At 46.1% G+C, this 19964-nt stretch overlaps 1 protein-coding gene across 2 annotated transcripts; it reads right to left on the bottom strand.

Annotated features, from left to right (window-relative positions):
• Nucleotides 1-322: 322 nt before the first annotated feature.
• On the bottom strand, nt 323-17992 carry LOC102684942 (leucine rich repeat containing 8 VRAC subunit D). 2 transcript variants are annotated; one of them, XM_015355291.2, is made up of 2 exons: nt 16649-17992; nt 323-6564 (listed from the first exon to the last, which is right to left on the bottom strand). In XM_015355291.2, exon 2 carries the CDS (start codon nt 6560-6562, stop codon nt 4070-4072), a length of 2493 nt encoding a protein of 830 aa, XP_015210777.1. In that variant the 5' UTR covers nt 6563-6564; nt 16649-17992; the 3' UTR covers nt 323-4069. The 2 variants fall into 2 exon arrangements, with proteins under 2 accessions (XP_015210777.1, XP_015210778.1); XM_015355292.2 differs by lacking the exon at nt 16649-17992 and adding an exon at nt 16227-16500.
• Nucleotides 17993-19964: the final 1972 nt, after the last annotated feature.

Here is a 19964-nt window from a genome sequence, read left to right as displayed (position 1 = left end):
TTAAAAGGAGGAAGCAAATCACAATTTAGTTCTTTTTAAATATTGTATTAACGAAATACATTTTTAAATTTCCTAGATTGGAATCATTAAATATTGGTGGCATCTCTACACAGCCTAATAAGAGGGAACCTATATATACACAAACATATTACACGTGCCACGGTATTTCTTAACGTGCACAACTTATTTTGTTGATAAGGTTATAAGGTTAAACAATATCCTAATTGTCGGGCCATCGACAACACTGAAGTCAATGCGATGCTTCCCAGCTTTCACGTTCTGCACAGAATTGTTAATTAGCACAAATCACAGAACTCAAATATTCATGTTTTTAACGCATTTATTCTTCCAAAAATCTTGCAAATTATATACAGCATTTAGAAAAAACAAACAGAACAAGAATTTACTGGAGAATTTCGTTAAAATACATTTTTCAGATTATTGCAATATGCCGACACTTTGTCCACGGTTTGATGTCAAATCAGAAACTTCAGACATCCTGTATACTACACGCAGAGCTACTGCAGCATTTTTTATCAAATGTGCACAGGTCATCCTTATTCCTTGAAGCACTCAGTGGGGACACCTTGGAAGCTGAATGAGTCCATTTTGCTGCATTCATTTCAGACATACATGATTTACATAAATTAAAGAAAATATTTGGTGGGCCTTGGTATACACAAGAACACCATAAGAAAAGACATTAATTTTTGGTATAAAATCAGGTAACTTCAAATCATTATTTGGCCACACAGTTATGCCTCACAGAAGGGATTATTGGGTTCGATTTATCCTGATATATTTTACTTATGTTATTAAACAAACCGTGCCCATAGTTTTTATTGTACAATAAAAAACAACCTTTTATATTGATCCTCAGAAACAAAAGTTTTATAAGTACAATAAAAATGAAGTCCTTCCCCTAGTACTTCCTTATCAAGTTTTCAATTTGCAGTTGCTTTAAATATTGATACCGTATGGGTGAATGTCAGAGCTTTTACTACACTAAAAACACAAAGAAGCAAAACAGATTCAAAGCAAAAAATACTAAACTAAACCAATGAGCTTGCTTGTATGGAGAACGTATACTGTGGGCAGAAATCTAGAAAAGCCAGTTCAATCTTTGTCCTATTTTGTTCAAATTCTTACACTTAGAAGTGTGGGCTAAAAGTCCTACTACATCCTCAAAGACAAGCAAAATGTCAGTAAAGGCTCGTCTGTGCGAGGGCCTGGTCTGGTGAGGCTGGAAACAGAGGGGATATTGTGTCGCGGTGTCAGATTTCCCAGGCAACAGCGCACTCGGACACAGAGCGGGGTCCTTCGATTCCGGCGGGTCCTGCACTTCCAGAGGCCCTGGGGCTGTCACACGGACACACCTGTTCCACGGGCCCAGCGGAGCGCCATGGAAACGAGAAGCCATTTGAAAGTTTAACAAGGGTTAACAACGTCAAAACCAGTAACAAGCAAAATTGGTTTATCCCAGCTGTCAGATCTAGCTAGCTTCAGGAGGACTTAATGAGGGATATTTAATCACAGGACGAGCAACAAAGTCCCTGAAGGGGAATGGAATGAGAAACACGTCGCTATTTCCTCCTCTCCTGGCTCTCAGGGTAAAGCTGAATATTCACTCACATCCGCCTGGATTCAAGTCACATCAGGCTTCCACTGCATTCCAAGCACAGCTCAAGAGCTGGAGCCTAGAGGCCTGTTTTTACATTGCGGGGCTTATTTCAGTCCAGACCGAGTAGAACAGGGAAATCAGTCCGTAATGAAGCTCTGTAGAGAGACTGTCTTGTTTACTGAAGACATAGAACAGTGTATGTGAGCTAGATGAGCACAGGTGAAATGATAAAAGCTGATATAAAATGATAAAAAAAAGAGATAAAATGACGTTTTTGGTCATTCGCACATAATAGTAAGCCTCGTTTACCGAGCAGGGATCATGACAACCCACAGCCTGTGTCTGACTTACGGCTTGAAGATTATGTTTATTGTTAATATTAATTACATATTTTATTATTTTTAAACAACCACTGAAATATTAACTGACCACACCCGGGTCGTCTTTGTCCGATTCAAAATGAAAGCTCTGTGTAAAGTAGTCTCACAAAAATATCGAGTGACATAACAGGCTCTAGGGTTACTTTACCTCTTTTGGCCCCCTCTCCACACCATGCAGAAATAATTTCTGTTGTTAAATATCTATTAAACGCAAGACGCCAACAAGAGATAGTCCTATACGTAGGATGTGTGACAGATCTGTATCAACACTTAGCACTGCATATTTCGCCTACTTTTAGAGCATGAACTCTCCTCACAGAAGGTATCTGTTCATTCAGAGATATATGCTGTTCATGGGTTACCTTTTGCATACTCATTAAAATGTATTGTGTTTTTTTGGAGGGAAAATGAAATGCCTTATACATTCCACAGTAACAAAAACACATTTTTACTCAATTTAGCATTAAAAAAATCACAAAAAATGTACAAAAAGCCTGACACTAGACAATTCTTAAAGCTTTATCATTCTCAGAATGGATGAATACTATCATTGCCCTGTCTGTATACATTACCCTTTTTATTAAAACCTCACCACACTCCTTTTCCCAAAGATGTATTCTAATCAACTGCTGCCATGTGCAACTTAATAACTGAACTGATTTGGTTTGTTCACACTTCTTCTTTAACCCCTGAACTAAACGTAAAAATGCCACTGTTGAAAGAAATGTGATGCTTCAAGTGAATTATGGCGCTTTGAGGACGAAGTCAGCATGCTTTTGCTGCACTGGTGGTTCGGTCCTGAAAGCGCTGTAGCACAGGTTGTGGTGTGTGTATTCATGAAGGGTCCTCCAACCTGAACCATGAGGACACACTGCTCAAGAGACCTGCTGCCATACTGTTTGGAACATGAAGGACACCAAAGGAGAGGACAACAGCCATGTTTTCTCTCCCCATTTCCTAAACGGAACGGTGCACCAGGGTTACAATGGTAAATGCTAGCAGGTTTGCAGCACGTGTCTTTGGCTCTCACCACCGTGCACACACCAGGAAGTTACATCAAGAGCTCTGAGCTACAGGGGCTCTCAGGCAGATGAAGCCCACGCAGGCAAGTCTTTAAAACCGGTTATTCTGTTGAAAAGAAACTCCGAAACTTCGGTGCGGCCAGGGAGCCAGGTCCCGCCATGCTCCGGACCTGGACAGAGAGGATGGCGACTGGACCCGGAAGCGGTCAGCTGTGCACTGCCCCCCCCGCAAGCCGCCGTGACGCCACGGAGGCAAGCTGTGTTAGAGGAGCTCACCGCTTCTTCTGCGACAGTACAGAAACAGAACGCCACCACAGCAGGCTGCAGCCCGACGAACAGTGACCGACCGAATTCTGAGCCAGGTGGTACAGGTACTGTCAGCTAAGAATCAGGTCAAGCACAAGGAACAGAAAAAAACGTTTTAACAAAGCAAACTCAAGTTTGTGAGCTATATTCGGATATAAAGCTTTTTAAAAGCAGATTACAAACAATAACTCTAATAATCTTAAAGCTTGGTGATGGAGCCCCCTCAGTGAGACAGCATAAAGCTATGAACAGCACAAGCATTGTAAAACAAATCACTGGTCTTTTTCTGAAAAAAAACATATAAAATGGAAAAGAATGACCAGAACTACTTTCTTCAGCAGCTATGGGTTTCTCTCCAGGTTTCCAGACTTCAGCTGCTTTATTTTTTCTTTCAGACATGTAGACTGTTTGTCCACAAATCCTGAAACAGTGCCTGTACTGTCACTAATACCCACAACCCCACTTATCTTGTGTGGAACAGGCAACGCTGCAGTAACTGAAGTCTTCAGCATGCTAACTGGACCCTTCTTGATCATGTCAACTGACTTCCTACAGTTCAAACCATCAGCTAAGTCAAGCTAAGACAAACCTCCCATCCATCAGATGTTCCGCCTGACTAGCAGCACGAAGATGGGATCTCTTCCTGCTCCTGAGTACAGGGAGCTTGTGCAGGAAACAAGACTACAAAGAACATCCCAAAATTAAACCATTGGAAACACTTTGTTCTGCTAATTTATCACCTATATGCCATTTGCAAAGGGAACATTGGACTCCTGATTGATCATTTCTTTAGCTTCCAGAGGCAGAGTGTCAAAAAGATGGTCTTCAACGATGAGGCAGGTCCTCCTGAGGAGCCGACACTGTCCCAGCTGCGAGGGGAGACGGTCCAGGCAGTTTCCCTTCAGTTCCAGCTGGGTGAGCTGTGCTAGCTGGCAGATTTTCTCAGGGATCGTGGAAATGCAGTTCTGCCCAAGAAATAACGTCTTTAGCTTAGTGCATTTAAACAGCTGCTTAGGCAAAACTTCCACTTTGTTTCCAGTGATGGCAAAATGCTGGAGGTTCTGCAGAAAGCCAATTTCTAGTGGGATTGCCGCAATGGTGTTGTGACTAACATCCAAGTATCTCAGTTTCTGGAGGTTGAAAAGAGGTGGAGGCAAAGATTCCAGCTTGTTGTGTGAAAAGTAGAGAGATTCCAGGTTCTTGACGTGACTTATGGACAAAGGAATGCTGATGATTTTGTTATGCCACAGTTTGAGGCACGTTAGTCTTTTAAGATGTTGAAAACTAATGACTTCTTCTATCGTGCGGATGTTATTGGATTTCAGATCTAGCTCCTGCAGGTTTGTCAGACTAAAGATGGCATGCGGGATTCTCTCCAGCTCACAATTGTGCAGCTCCAGTTCGGCTAAATTCATCATCTTCTTCAGGCTGTTAAGTACCAACAGTTTTGTCCCGTCATTGTGCACAACCAGTTTGGTTAAGTGTGGTGAAAGATCAGTGATGTTTGTCGGGATCTTGGTGAGGTTACTCTTGAGATGCAGGGTCTTCAGATGCCTCAGATCTCGAAGGGACTCCAAACCTATCATCTTGTTGTTTTCTGAGTTAAGGTTGCCTACTAGGTATAGCTCCCTCAGGTTCCTCAACAGGTAGACCCAAGAGGGGATCTCTCCAACGTCTGTAAACTTTACATGAAGGCACCGGAGGTGGTCACGGAGAAAACTGAAAGCCGTCTGCTCAACTTTGGCAGGACAATGGTATAAATGCAGCTCCTGGAGGTTAATCATTTGGGAAATCTTGGCTGTGAGCCTGGCTTCAGGAATCAGTTCCAGCTTGAGTATCTCCAGGTCGGTGAGGTCGAAGACCACGTCAGGGACCCCTGAGAGCATGAAGAGATGAAGTTCGAGCTTATCCTGCGTATTCCGTGTTACATGCTGCCTCAGTTTCTCATAGGTCCACTCGTGGTTCAGACTGATCTCCCGGAGCTTGTTCTCGCTCACTTCAGAGAGGAAGACCCCAAACCTTTTGGAATACAGCTGGTCATACTGGTCAACCATGTGCAAAAGAAAGGCAAAATCATTCTTTACGTCGGGAATGTCGCTGAAGCTACTCTCCTCCCTCACCTTCTCGAAGGAGTACTCCTTCAGCGGGCGTCTGAAGAGCCAGAAGAGGGTGTACAAGCAGACCAGACCATACACACAAATGAGAGCGATGTAGCTGATGAGCAGCTTCTTCAGCATGAAAGCCATGTTGTGAGTGCAGCAAAACTGAGAGTACCCGGTCAAGTGCTTGACGTCTGGCTCACAGATGTGCTCAAAATGGATTGTAGCAACAAAATTTGAAGTGTAGCCTAAGATCAAGATGAACTTGCATGTTTTGATCACAGTCTGAGCAACGTAAAGCTTGTAGATGAAGGCGCTGTCCTCCACGTGGGCACGGAACTTCCTGACCTTCTCGAAGAGGGCTTTGGCCTGCTCCCCGTCCTTCTTGTCCAGAATGGTCATGCCCGGAACCTCAACGACAGGCTTTTCAGCGGAGAATTTTATGCCGGTCTTGGCCAGCATCGGGGTGGTCGGGCTAGGGCTCCCCTCATCGCTGCTGGTCGACACGTGCTTGGGCAAAGAGGTGGCGCCCGTCAGCCTCTGCTTGTTCTCCTCCGAGTCCTCGCAGGCCGTTTCGGACAGCGCCTTCGTCGTCCACGGTGACTCGAAACACTTCCCCAGGATCGACACGAAGTGCTCGATTTTGGAACTGGTCTTTGGATATTTGAACCAAAAGTTACTGCTGACCATGAGTACGATCGTGTGAATAAGAGCTAGGTAGGGAAAGTACTTTGAGTACCAAGGCAAGGCCACGTGGTAGCACATCTGGTTGACAAAGACATACTGCTGGAAGTCCAAGTTTGTTTTCACCCCTGTAGGCTGTGGTTGGCCCACTATTCTCTTCCCATCAAAAGCAGGCGTTAACTGCGAGACACCTGTGGGGGTGGGAGAGGTCATATCTCCTGGCTCTGTAAACGCATTCGATCCTCCGCCTCTTGTTCCGCATTTTTCACCCGATTCCAGAAAGGGAAGGCAGACGACCTGGTCTTTGGTTAACTGCATTGTCCCGGCGAATATCGCCACCATCAGCATCACGACAGCGAGATAGTCCATAAACACATCCCACCATGGCTTCAGGATCCGATATGTGGGCTGGATGTCATTGAGAGAGGCGACTTCCGTGAGGGTGAACATTCCTGCAAGACAAGGAAAGAAGAGAATCGTGGGAAAGGCAGCAAAGAGGAACAGTTGGACTTCGACCTCGTAAAAAGCGCCAGTCTTGCAAAGAGTTCCAGAAAAAACAGGTGAAATGATAGGTCGCATGGACCTAGTGACGGAAAACTGACCAGAATTGCACACTGACAAGAAAACACCACCGCTGCCCATCAAACAGGCTTGCCTCTGCCGATGCGTTTAATTTACCTTTATCACTTAACACATCAGCATGCACTAACGAAGCAGATCAAGTTCCACATGAGCCTCTCCTTCAGTCCCTCAGTGCAAGCACACTGAAGCCCAGGGGACAGACAGGAGCGCATGATGACCGCACCAGCAGCCTAGCTCCTCTCTTCTGCCCAGTAAAGCAATCCCACACTGGAGCATTCAATTGAAAAACTAACTAAACTGCAAACTACTGAACACCAGTGGGTCAAATGTCTGAGAACATCTCAGCTTGCACCCTTTCCATTTTCCTTGAAGAATATGTTAAACATCAGTGTGTTCTGTGTATCGTCTTTCAGAGCACCGGACGCAGCACAATGCATTCCTGTAAGTGATGCCTTCAGCTCAATAAAACAACATTCTTTTAGCTAGAAAAGCTGAAGTTCTGCAGACAAAGAAAGCTGGAACATTATTTTAAAAAATACAGTATCACAGTTACGCTTGTGTGTGTGATGAGGGTGGTGTGGTGTCGATTTGAGTCAGAACATTTGCATGTACTCCAACTCTAATTTGGAAATGCACTCAGAAAGAACAATTATAACGTGCATTTATACTGTACCACTTATGGTTTTGCTCTGCAGTCATTTGGAATAGAGCCATAACATTCTCATTCAGTAAAAACTTTCTACCAAGTCCATATCTTCAGACCTTAACAGGAAATTTGGTTATTTTTTTATTGCTTAATTGCTTTAAGGATGAGTTTGGAGGAAGGTGGAAAAAAACTATTGCCTCAAGAAGCTCTTAAGCAAAGTCAGCGGTGCTTTGTTAGAGCAATGAAATTCAACACTCTTCTCTCAGCCATGCAGATGTTTTTCAGACATCTTTAGCCAGTTTTTACACTGCTAAACAAGAAATGGTTTCTCTGGTGTAACACCTTTTGTTCTTTTGTTAAGGAGAAAATTTGTTTTATACATAGAAGAGGGCCCAGCCCAATCACCACTGCACCAACAGCCCCACCTGGGAGACACAGCGGCCATTCTGCACCAGTAGCCTCACCTGGGAGACACACAGCGGCCATTCTGCACCAGTTACCCCAATGCAGAACAAGTCAGGCAGAGGAGTAAGACACTGCTGCACCAGCTGGATTAAGACGGAAATTTAGAGAGACCACATTGTGCAGCCCAGGGCAGAACTAAACAGGCCACTTCAGAATAGCCCATGGGGAGCAAGACATTGTTAACCAGTCTTAGGTATCATCTCATAGGTTAGTCATAGTTAGCCTGTGTTTTTACTAAGATAACTGAAGATTTATTTTTCTTTCATCCAGTTCAACATCACTTTAACGGTCTGCATCACTGTCCCAACCTATTGGGAGTTATCTAAGGACTTCAACAAAAAGCATGTGCAGTCCAGAAAACCACATGGCTCCACACATTCATTTGCAGGCACAGACTTTAGGAAGCTGTAATCCAAACCCACAACGTTGAAAACAACTACATTCTCTTAAAAGCTTAGCACTGAGAGCCAGACTTAAATACTCCAACCCCATTTTCACCCCATGTGCTTTGTTGCTTCTGACAGATTTTCTCCTGTCTCATTCCTCCTTATCTCCAAGAATAAATGCACCGAAGGTGTAACCACACTAAGTCTAAGGAGCTGCAGGGATGATCCATCACAATCCTTAAGTGCTGCAATGGAGGACAGCTGGAACTGTGAGTATCGAATGCAAAAAGAGGACTTCAGCATAAATTAAAAACCTGACTCTTTTTGAGAGAAAACGGTCATGTTTTCAGTATTTTGCCTAACTGTATCTCAAGCTACAAAAGTAACTACTGTGTGACCTGCAGCTGGACAATAAATTTAAGTAACTAAGACCTTTTCAATCACAAATACAGGTGCTCAGCAAAGTTATTCCCACAACCCTGCAAAAACAAACAGCCCTCTACGGCCTACTGTTAACCTAGGCTTGGAGTTTAGCTTCAAACTATGTTTTCACTGGAGCAAACATGACCACAGCTGTTATCGTTGGTGAATGTTGTTATCTGATAGACCTCAAAATACAAATGTTCAGCGCAGCCCCCAGTCAGTTTATACAGCTTGTTGGAGACAGCCTGCCGAGATTCCCGGGAATTCAACGTGAATAGGTAGGGATGTTGACAAGCCCTTTCATCATATATAATTAATGTTTCTTAATCCAATTCACCGAGTGCAAAGCGCTCAGGCTAATCTGAAATATAAGAAGGTGAAAAAGGATCCAGCCAGTGTTTTTCCAGTCAAGAGCCTTTGTAAAGCCAGACTTCATGGCGAAGATCTGCTCACTCGCTGTGTTTGATCTTATGGCGCAGGAATCAACATCTATATTCTGCAACATTGCGATCTCACGCCTCCTGGGACAGACTTTTGCAGAGACTGCCCTGGTGAAGATGAGAAGTAAATATACAGAAAGCAGACACCAACCCTGTCGCTTTCATCATTAATATATTTTAAAAATGCATCTACAGTATAAGGATGCATTTCATTTGTGGCATCACGACATCAGCAGAAAGAAATTTTTCCCTTCGTTTTTCCAGGACACACACACACGCCCTGCAAAGGCGCCACCACTTCTCGTTCTGTTCAGCTCGAGCTTCTCGAGTTTCACTTTCTCCCTTCCGGTCTCTGTTGTTCGCTGATGGCGAGAAGAGGGAGCAGCTTCCGCAGGGAGATTATTTGCTGGTCCCTGCTGGTGCTGAGGGGCACAGCGGGTTGGGGAAGGCAGCCTCTGTACCCCTTGATCGTTTCTCGATTCCCCGCCAGCCCCAGGGAGTTCAACAACTGAACAACTGTCTGTCTGGGTTTCCAACTGCATCCTCCTCCCTCCCTTTCCAGCACAGCAGCCTTCCAGGGAAAAGAACCTTCTCCAATTAGGAAAGCGGATATCTTAGATAAATACCACCCCCCCCAACTTGTGTGGGATTTAAGAAAATCTTCTTTTCCTCTCTCTGGCCTCTGGCCAGGGGAGGAATTTCTAGGTAAGTGTCTGCCAGTGAAATCATCCTGCATGAAATTGCATTAAGAGATCTAAAAGAAATAATGGCAAAATGAAAGAAAACTGGAATGAGACAGGTCACTTCATTTGTACTTTTGTCTATTTATTCTAACTCGGCCTACTCTTATTTCTGATTCCATCTCTGTTGTCTGTTCTAACTATCTCAGGGACAAACTTACTTCAAAGCCTGTTCCAGCAAGCGTACACATGACGGAACAGCAGGTCTCAAGGTTCTGACTCCACCCTGATGAAGCTCTTAAACCCGTTATAAAGCAATGCAGCTCCCGCTGTGTAACACTGTCCCTTCATCGCCTGTGAAAGCACTTTGGCGGCATTTCCACAACCTCACCAAAAACCGCAACAAAGACATTTAAATGCGATACATTTAAATGAGGTACGCAGTCATTAAGAAACGAAACAGGCTGTCCCTTTAAGTCCAACAGATTGCTTCCTGAGCTCAATTGCTCCCTGTTACTGTCTGCAGCACTCTTCCGATATCCTGCTAAAGCAGCTGGAGAAAACGGCCAGCCCTTGCTGCCTGTGGCCTGAAGAAACAGTCCATCAGCTCGTAAATAAAAACAAGACCGCACACACTGAAGAACACAGCGTGGCAGACGCCCCCTAAACTGTAGGCAAGTAGATACAGGTGTGGAAAAGTCACACCTTGTTGTGCAGTAGTCCAAGGGACAGCACCATGTAATGGGCCATGTCTTAAGGGGATAACATCCCATTTAATACAAGACCAAGGATAACATTGCCAGGAGCTTCCTGGTGTGGGCTTTCCCTGGAAGATAGATGCTCTAACAGACAAATGCTAAAGTAGGCCTACATGAAAATCATTCTTGTCATCCTATTTTTCAGCTCCAATTGTCAACATTACAGTAATTTAAACATAACTAGTCATTTCAATTTAACCACAAGTCAGTAGACATTATGAAACTGCAGAAATCCATGTTATATTCTTTGAAAGACACCTTTATGATTAAGAAATAAAATGTACCTTACTGAACATGAATCCATAAGCCTTTCCAATCAACTGAAAGGTGCGTTTGCATTTATTTATGGATAAAGATGCATAAAATTAACTGGGAGGGAGTACTTTAGGCGACACAAAAGAAACAGAACTTAGTTCCTCCTTCTGTGAGTGTTGAGAAATAACAAGCGAACTGTGAAATCAACAGCCCCCACACCAGAGTCATTTCCACACACATTGCGATTCACGATGATGACATGTAGAGGCAGTGGAACCAACCTGTAGCCCGATCCCATCAGATCACAGATGCTAAACAAGGCTCAGCCTGTTCAGCACTGGGATAGAGACTTGTAAGGTAAACCTGGCTGCAATAAGTGGGACTTGGCTGTCTGGACCAGAATTTTCAAACCAACGGCCCAGAGTGCTGTAGGACATGCCAGCTTGGCCATTAAAGATCCCAGGGCACTGCTGGTAAGAGGAGTGTTAATCCCTGTGTCCTGGCTAAATCCCACTCTGGGCAAGCTCGGTCTCGCCTCCCTAAAGTCCCCCTTAAATTTAGTTGGTGAAGTCATTTCTCCCTGCCCCCAGACAACTGCTGGTGCCAAATGGGGATTTCATCAGTCCCCCCAGAGAGATCATGTTGCGAACGTTGGGAATAAGGCTGAAGAATTCAGGTCAACTCGCCCACAGAGCGTCTCCATTCCCCTTTTAAAACTGCAACTGTTCTATGTTTTGTGTTGGCGTGGTGTGTTTCTGGTTGGTGTGCGTGTGGTTTTCCTGTCCCCATGCTCCTGGATCTCCTTGCTAAGCTCCCCACTTTCTCAATCTCCTGAATTTCGCGCATTCCTCCCGGCGTCCAGCTCTGCAGTGATTGGCTCCCCCGCTGTGGACGCGCTCTCCGATTGGCTCAGTAGAAATGGGCGGGCCTCATAATGATGGTGTGGGCTGGCCAGTAGCCTCTCGAGGTTTAGAAGCCTGAATTTATTTTAATCTACTTTTTTTTAGTATTTCGCGTTGTAATAAAATACTTTAACAATTGTTAATATATTTACTATAATGCTTATTGTGTGGATTATCTGTGTTTTACTTTCCTTTTTACTTTTTTCTCAAATGGCTGCTTTGGCGATGCATTACTGTAAGTCGATGTGACAGTAAAGCAGCTGAATTGAATAATTAATGCGTAAACAGAACGCTGAACCTTTACAAACTTGGTGCTGCATAATTACTGTAGCAGACTCACAATACAATAGCCTTCCATGAATGTAAAAAAATAAAAGTGTTTGGAATAATTATAATTTTCCATTTTACTTGATCATTTGCAATTGGCCGTTTTTCAAAAACTGCCTCATCGTGATTTAAGTAGAATCCTAATTTGCACTACCAAAGCAACGTGCTCTTCTGGAAAGTAAGCAGAGTGCAGCTTATTACTTATGTAAACAGCAGACTGTGCAAATCGTGGTACTCATTCAAAGACAATGTAAATGGAACTTTTAAATAAGGATGGCTGCAAAGGACAGATGCAAATGAAATTGAAATAAACATCCGAGATGCTTTTCTGCTTTTAAAAATTCATACGACAGTAATGACAGGCCCCCCATGGTAATTCCAAGCAATACCAATTCAGTAAAGGTTTAGCATTAAAAAGACACATTCCTTTATTTTGAGGGCAACTTCAAGATTCCAACAGCCTTGAGTTTTATCTCTAAGCGGCCCGGGGTCACGGGCCCAACTCTCCCGAATCGTCCTGAAATGCAATCTGCTCTCTGGACGTCCCAGGGCTGTGGTGCTGCTGGAAACCCATCCCTGCCAGGGGTGACGGAGCTCCCTCACCTCTGAATAAAACCCCAGGCAATATCATCTGTAGAGTGCCAGAGGGAGCTACACCAACTCCAGCGCTGTCTGAGCTGAGGTACAGTCCCTCTCTCGTTTACTAGGTAAGAATGGCAGATATGTTTTAGACTGCAGAGAAACGCAAATGCTGTATTAGAGATATAATATGAAACAATAGGACCACGCACTTAGCTTATATTGTACATTTTCTAAAATTGCTTATTAACTTGTAGTACCATGAGTCATTTCCTTTCAAACAGACGTGTGGCCACAGTCTCCACAGGCCGCTGTGGTAGAGATAGGAATATCGCAGCTGCGAGGCCTTTTTAAACACTTTGATGTTTGTAGTTTTCAGGACAAATTAACTGTGTAATGTCTGTTAAAGTTTGATTACCGGTGGACCATATTTCACTACCGATACTGGATCTTAATAGCCATGACCTGGGAGGGAATGGGCCCTTTTAAACAGCCGCAGCACAGAAGAGAAAGGGCTCTTTCTTCAATAATAAAGCACAGCAAAACCACTCTGCCAATAATATAGGCTATAAAACAAAGTAGTGAAATTAGCCAAGAGCTCCACTGTTTTTGGCCGTTCAATCATTTTTGTGCTTTGTCAGGGTAGGAAACAGTTCAAGGTTAAACTTTCTTAAAGTTACAATAGGGAACAAAACATCCTTCTTCTGATGCGGTTCAGGTTATTTTCCAGCACAAAATAAAAACCCAGATCTGGATTTCACTCCCCAGATCGGGATTCTCCAGCTCCGTTTTACCCAGCATGAAAGGACGGAGGACATCAGCCATCTTGCAAGGAAGAAAACAAAATAATGTGCCCTCAAGCTAATGAGCAAGAATGTGAACGATGCAGGAAATCGTTTGTTGAGGCTTTAATGCAGAACAGACCCTGCCTCCTGTTTCCTTGCCTGAATGCCTCCAGCCAGGCGCTCTGTGGAGCTCAGCCCCACCCTGGGCCAGCCTGCTGCAGGGTGTCTGACCTGTGCTCGTCCTGATCTATACAAAAATGTATTTTCTTAAACAGAACAGGACACAGAATTTTTACAACTGCAGAGGTTAGCACGGCTGGTGTAACCAACAGAGCAAAATGAACATGGCCAATTTCACGTGAAGGTTTTAATGCTCGAGTTTCAGCTGGGCAGAGAGCTGTCCTGTTACCTTCCAGTCTGACACACGGACTACGGGAACAAACCTATTAGCCGAGTTGCTGAATACATGATTTGGCGATTTTGTCACTTCCGTCACTGTCCTCTTGTATGAGCAAAGATTCACACAGCTACAGCAGCAGACTACTCTAAATACACTGCTGTTCAATGAAGGTGTCAAGTGATGTATCGATTTTTTTTCAATTTACAATGATGATAAAAAATGAGACACTGCCCCAGCCTCAACAACGTTTGCAGAAGGAAGGACCCGGTAAGGGCAGCACAGGATCCTGTGGGCATGACCTTTCTTGATTTTATCTTTTCCAAGTTCACTCTTAGAAGCTGGTCTCATCCTCCATTTTGCAAAGATCTCGACCCATCAGGAAACAACTGGCTCCGGCACCAGTGTGATCGAGCCGCACAAAGATGAGAGAAGCCCTTCCCATCTCTGTGAAACACACCCAGCAACGTGTAGCCCAGCGAAGACCATGGCTAACTGCACAGAATAGGCCCTGCTCTCCTGCTCTGACAACACACCAGCCACGAGTGCCAGCACAACACTTTCTGAAAGGGATTCGCTTGCCTGGCGCTTGGTATCAACACTGGGCGGCACCACAGTCAGTATGCTGCCCTGATATTACCCTGGTGGCTGAAGACTTCCATCAGTTCTCCCCACGATATATTTTGCCTTTAAAACGACAATTTCCAATATAAGCAATCTCAAGCTGTTTTCACAAACACCTGGAACGAAGAGAAGATGGACATGTGTGGCCATGTTGTTAACCACACACTGCAGACAGTGTCAAGCGGCCCAGGCAGTGTTTCATTTTTATTTTTATTCCCAGTTGTAGACTGGGAACAGAATTACATGAAGAATCGGTTAGCAGCGGAGTACGTATTCCAGCACGGACAAAGTTCAACTTGACACAAAACTGGAAGGAAAGCATTTCTACCACACAAACTTCAGAGACACCACAGAGTATCTTAAGGTTTTGAACTGTACAGGCATGTTAATGCAGATAAACGGAAAAGCCTACGAAGTTTTAAAGACAAGCCAATAACAGCTTTAAATCTGGAAAATACCCCAGAATCATATCGGAGCTAAGAACACAAATTTCAAACGGGAATATTCAGCTGTAACCCTGCCTTACCCTGCCTGGATCACATTGCAAAACATTTATTTGCTCATCACAAAGATGTGCTCAAGTTGCAACAGCTTTGAGGAGGCAGTTTCCAACAGGTCTGAGCTGAAAGCAAGCTGAAAGCAAGGAAAAGGCACAGAGCTTACTTGGGCACTCTCTGAGGAACAAAACACTCACAGGAAGAAGAGGGTTGCAAGAGGGAGAAGGCCGTTGTGCTCGTGCAGCTCTGGGCTCGATTCAGTTCCTTTCCTGTCCTGTTCTATTGCTTCCTATCCTATCCTTTCTGTCCATCCCTTCCTATCTCTGATGAGGCCTACTTACAAATGAGCACGCCTGACACGAGCTGTCTGTCAGGACATGCACTGGGGCAATTAGAGCACCAAATTCACTGCCCAAGGGGTGTTTCTTCAAGAAAATGTTATGGCTTTGCCAAACAGGGCCTAGACCATGCTCAGGACTGGCACTGCATGTTCTTAACATAATGGTCTTACATGCCTTTGGTTTTTGTGATTAGGTGCTCATTTAAAACACAGGGGTGCTTAGCACATTGGTAGAGAATGCAGCGCAAGCCCTGACCTGAACAAGCCCTCCACACTCCAGACACAGAGGGGGGCCTCTGTCTCGACAGGTTTTCCTTGCAGTTCAGCTCTTACACACCTCTGACAATGCTTCTGATTTATAGGGGCCTACCATATATACCTGCTGGACTGTCCTGCAGTTGGACAGTCCTGATCTTTAATATCTGCTGGGCTGTGTCTGATCTACATCACACTCAGTCCTGCATTCTTGAGCAAACCCCTCTCTCCCGTTTTAAGGGCAAAGACATAACCTATACTACCATTTACTAACTTCCACCCCTTCCAGTTTAAAAGAATAAATAAGTTAAGGAATTAACAGCCTGAAATACGCAGAGCGACTCTACCACATGAATACTTTTTCTTGAAAATGATGTACAAAATATCATGTTCAACAACCCACAACACATAGTACAGAAAAAAAGTAACTCTTCGGTGCCTGGGCCATCACTTAGTGCAGTATCACTAAGGTATCAAAAAAATAGCTGAAAGTTTCGCTACCGAACACGAACATGAGAGTAAAACATTCACAATTGCTGACACGTCGCCAGGTCCCAGAAACGCTCCATCGCAGCGTGAAGTACCACTGACTCGCCGAGCCTTGCAGGACTGATCTGCTTTATCAGTTAACTCGAACTGGATATCGGTGAACCAATGCAGAAGTAGAGGCTTTTCGCAGAGTTGGAGAAAACCGACTTTTTCCACTCGCCCAGATTTCTTTGGCGGAAGACATTAGAAGTCCAGTCCGCCCGTGTCATCAGCCTGCTACTCACCTGCTCTACGGTGTGGTTTTCGCCTTGTGCGAGTTACACGCCGTTGGCATCCTACTTAACAGCCTAAAACACACGACAAATAACGCCCGGCTTTTGCAGAAAGGTCGCTCAGACCAGCACGTCGGTTTCCAGCGAGGTGTGCGGTGAAGAAGTTTTTGGCGTTACGCAACCTCCTCTCTCGCACAACTGAAGCCATGTTGCCGCAAACTCGACCCGCTACCATGTTTACCTCGACTTTGCAATAAATCTTGCACACAAAAAAAAAAACCCCCACGAAACTACGGGCAGAAACACGACAGTGCCCGTTTCCGAGCCGGGCTTCAGCGATCGAGTGAAATGCGGGCAACTCCGACAGCATTAACGCACGACTATGGGGCACCTTCGCTCTTCGGGAGACACGGCGTTTGGAAATTAACACTTACTGTATCGTCAGACCGCGTACACGGCCTTACAATTAGGGAGTCCCCCCCCCAAATTCACCGGCGCCTCCCCGACAGCGGTCCAGCTGCAAGTGCGGCTCCGGCTCCGGCGGCGCCCCGGCGGCTCGTCACTGCTGGCCGCCCCGCTGCGCCCGGGCTCCCGGCTCCCCCGACACCATCGCGCCGCTGCCCGCCCGGGTCGAGATCCAAGCGCCGCCGCCACCGTCAGGGGCTTCGCGTTGCGTTTCCGTCCGTCTTTCTGCCTTTACCTTCACCGCAGCAGCGTCAGCGGCATGGCGATAGTCGGGGCAGGTCCTAGCAGCCGCGCACTGAGCGGGGAGGAATTGATCTGCGCCGCAGCCGACGTGGGGCACGGCTGGCCGAGCTGCCTGCAGCCCGGATCCGGGCACCGGGTTAGCGAGCGGGTCTCACCCTCACCCACCGTGGGCATTACATCTTCACCTTCCGGAGGGTGCAGACGGATTCCGGTTTTGTCTGGTAGCTACTGGCATGTCTGCGGAGTTTCCTGCAACACCGAGGGGTAACGCGTTCAAATGTCCTGGAAATGATTCGCCAAGAAAGCGCTCGGTTGTTTTTTTTCCTGTACCAAACCGCCTCAGGACTTTTGTTTTCCCTGCTGTCTGTAGGCAAAGACGACAACAACAACAACAAAAAGAAGCGAAGGAACACAGGAGAAGAACAAGTTATTTTTTCCCTCCTTTAAAGCACAGTGAATCAGCCTTTTGTCCCGTTTTCTTATTCTGATAGGAGGGTGCAATTTAATGTGCGCCTGATACGGTTAGCTAACCAGTCTGGACCAGTTCTCAAAGCACGATGCCAGCGCTCCTCTCTCCGTTTACAGGGGGGGAGAAACAGGCAAAGACCAGACTCGACAAAGCGAGGGGTTGAAGGTGGAGAGGGGCAGGTGTTGCTCTCCGCCGGTCTGGTGGACAGGAAGTCCGGGACGGCCGCCTCTGAAACACACCAGACCGGCATCCGACTGCCGCACCGGTCCCAAACACTTATTTCAGCAGTCGCCGCAGAGCAGTGTGCGCGTTTTAAAATTCAATAACATTAAGGTGGGGGGTGGGGTATGTCTTGCAAGCCCACTGACAGCGATGTCCAGCCACCACTGGGTCCTATTTGTATGTCCAACTCTCACTGCGAACTTACATATCCATTCACCTGCCAGTGTATACAGCAGCCACATGCTAACTAGTTTTTTAGGTGTGATTATTTGCATTGATACGGCACATTTCAGAGAGTAGTGGGTAAGTCTGTGGACTTCTAACTGGTGGGTTGTGGGTTCGAGTCTCTGCTGCAGACTCCAATGTTGTATATCAAGTGAGGTGCTATACCTCAGTTTCTACAGCCTTCCCAGATGCACAAGTGAGGACCAGTGTTGCTGAGGGGATCATCCCTACGATTAATCAGTGTCCCACCCAGAGGAGGAGTCACAAGCTCTCTAGACTGCTTAATGCCACAGACGCCAGGATGTGTGAGCTCTGGCCCGATTAGCTGACGTGACTCTGCTGTGGAAGTTACCTTCCTGACTACAGACAGGGCTGTGGACCAGCACAGTGGCCCTGGTCACCAGACGGGGGTATGGTTTGAGAGCTCTGGCCCAGTGGCCCAGAGAATCCAGTGTCCCCTTCTGCTCCAGGAGCACCACTTTCAGGACCAACCAGGTGTTCCCTGCTCAGGATTGGACTTGGAGAAAGCAAACAGAAAATAAAATACTTCATAAAAACATCTAGGGTTCAATATTTTTGTATGGGTGCTCTTTTATTTGCTTGCACTTGCAAGAGAAATCTGACCAGCTGACTTGTCTGCAGTCCTCCGTCATCTGCACATGTCTCGGTGGTGTAGGGTTTACCAGTGTGTGTTTCTGATAAGCGGTTCTCTGGCTGGCAAACAGATGTGAAGTCTTTTTATCTGAAACCAGTCATTCTTATTTGACATATTCATGTAACACAACTTATTTGAAAGCCCTGTCAAAGTTACCCTGATACTGCAGTTTAAAAGCGATTAATCAATGTGCTCTAGAGGTGGAGCTCGGCTGTATTTGCTTTCTTGTTTTGCTTTACAGTACAATACACTACTGACCTACTCCCATTACCACTGCAGCGTAAATCAGCAGTTGTAACAATTAGTCGTCTTATCTTTGATAAAAATGTAGCCTAGTCATTTTAGTGTTCACACCTTAACTCAGGGGCACGTTGCCATTCAGCAACAAGCTGACCAGTGTTTTAAAGAAGAGGTCCAGTTCAGCAGCCAAGCAGAAAGCACACACTCTTTCAGAAGAGACAGAGAGAGAGAGTTACAAAAACTGCTTGATGCTTTGAAGCTAAAAAAATGGAGACTTCAGGGTCCATCCGTTTGCAGACCTTCCTGCTTGTGGTGCAGAGCCGGAGCTCACAGTACTGGTCACTCTGCTGGCGGGTCACTGGCATGCAGACAGAGACCCACCTGGACCCTGCGCACAGGAGTTTAACACACCACCTGACTCCAAGTAAGAGGATTAGAAAGACTCGGCCTCATCTGCCACTGCAAGTCAGTGGACTGTGGCCAGAGGAGGCTGGTGGAGAATTCCAGGGACGCAGCCCAGGACCGGGGGGAATGGGTTTCAGCACGAGCAGATCACTCAGCACAGAAAACACAGCCTTCTTCCCTCTGATGCTTCGTCTTTCAGCACAGGAGCGTTGTACAGTGCGGATCGCACACTGCCCACACAGTGTCACTTTATTTATGAAACCCTGTGAGGTGTGCGGGGGGCGTAGCTGTGAGGTCTCACCCCCCTGCAGGGTCTGGGTGAAAGTGTGGGACCCCCGGGGGGCGCCCTAATCTCCCGGCTGCAGCCTGCGGCCAGACGGCGCTGGGGGCAGGAGGGCCCCTGTGTCACAGAGGAAGACTGAGAGGAACACAGATAGCAGAGTCAGGGCTCCTTCCAGGGCTGGATGCTGATGAGGAGGATTCCCAGCTCCCAGCTCCCAGCTCCCAGATCGCCCTGTAATTGGGATGTTATGCAGTTCTTGGCACGATGCCCCGAGCTGAGCTGCCTGCAAGCGCAGGTCTAAACCTGTTCAGACTGGATGGTCTGTCGCGTGGGCTGGAGGTAAGTGGGTGTTAGACACAGACTACAGGCAGCTCAGAGGGTATCGGCCTGGGCTGGGGGGAAAAGAACTCCTGCTTAGTTTAATGCAGCATTTAGGCAATAAGCCTGACCATGCTATGGCCTTGCTATGGCACCACTCTGTCAGCGGGTCACCGTCTGGTAAAAGCTCCAGCCCCTTTTCATCGTGCTCCTGAATGCAAGGAA

The sequence above is a fragment of the Lepisosteus oculatus genome, chromosome 9 (assembly GCF_040954835.1).
Source record: "Lepisosteus oculatus isolate fLepOcu1 chromosome 9, fLepOcu1.hap2, whole genome shotgun sequence".
Classification (NCBI taxonomy): Eukaryota; Metazoa; Chordata; class Actinopteri; order Semionotiformes; family Lepisosteidae; genus Lepisosteus; species Lepisosteus oculatus.
The sequence above is the reverse complement of the archived record's forward strand: the minus strand, read 5'-3'. Positions and strand labels throughout refer to the sequence as shown.

Coding starts and splice junctions, on each gene's coding strand:
- LOC102684942 (XM_015355291.2), bottom strand. CDS start 6,562: ATGTTCACCCTCACGGAAGTCGCCTCTCTCAATGACATCCAGCCCACA.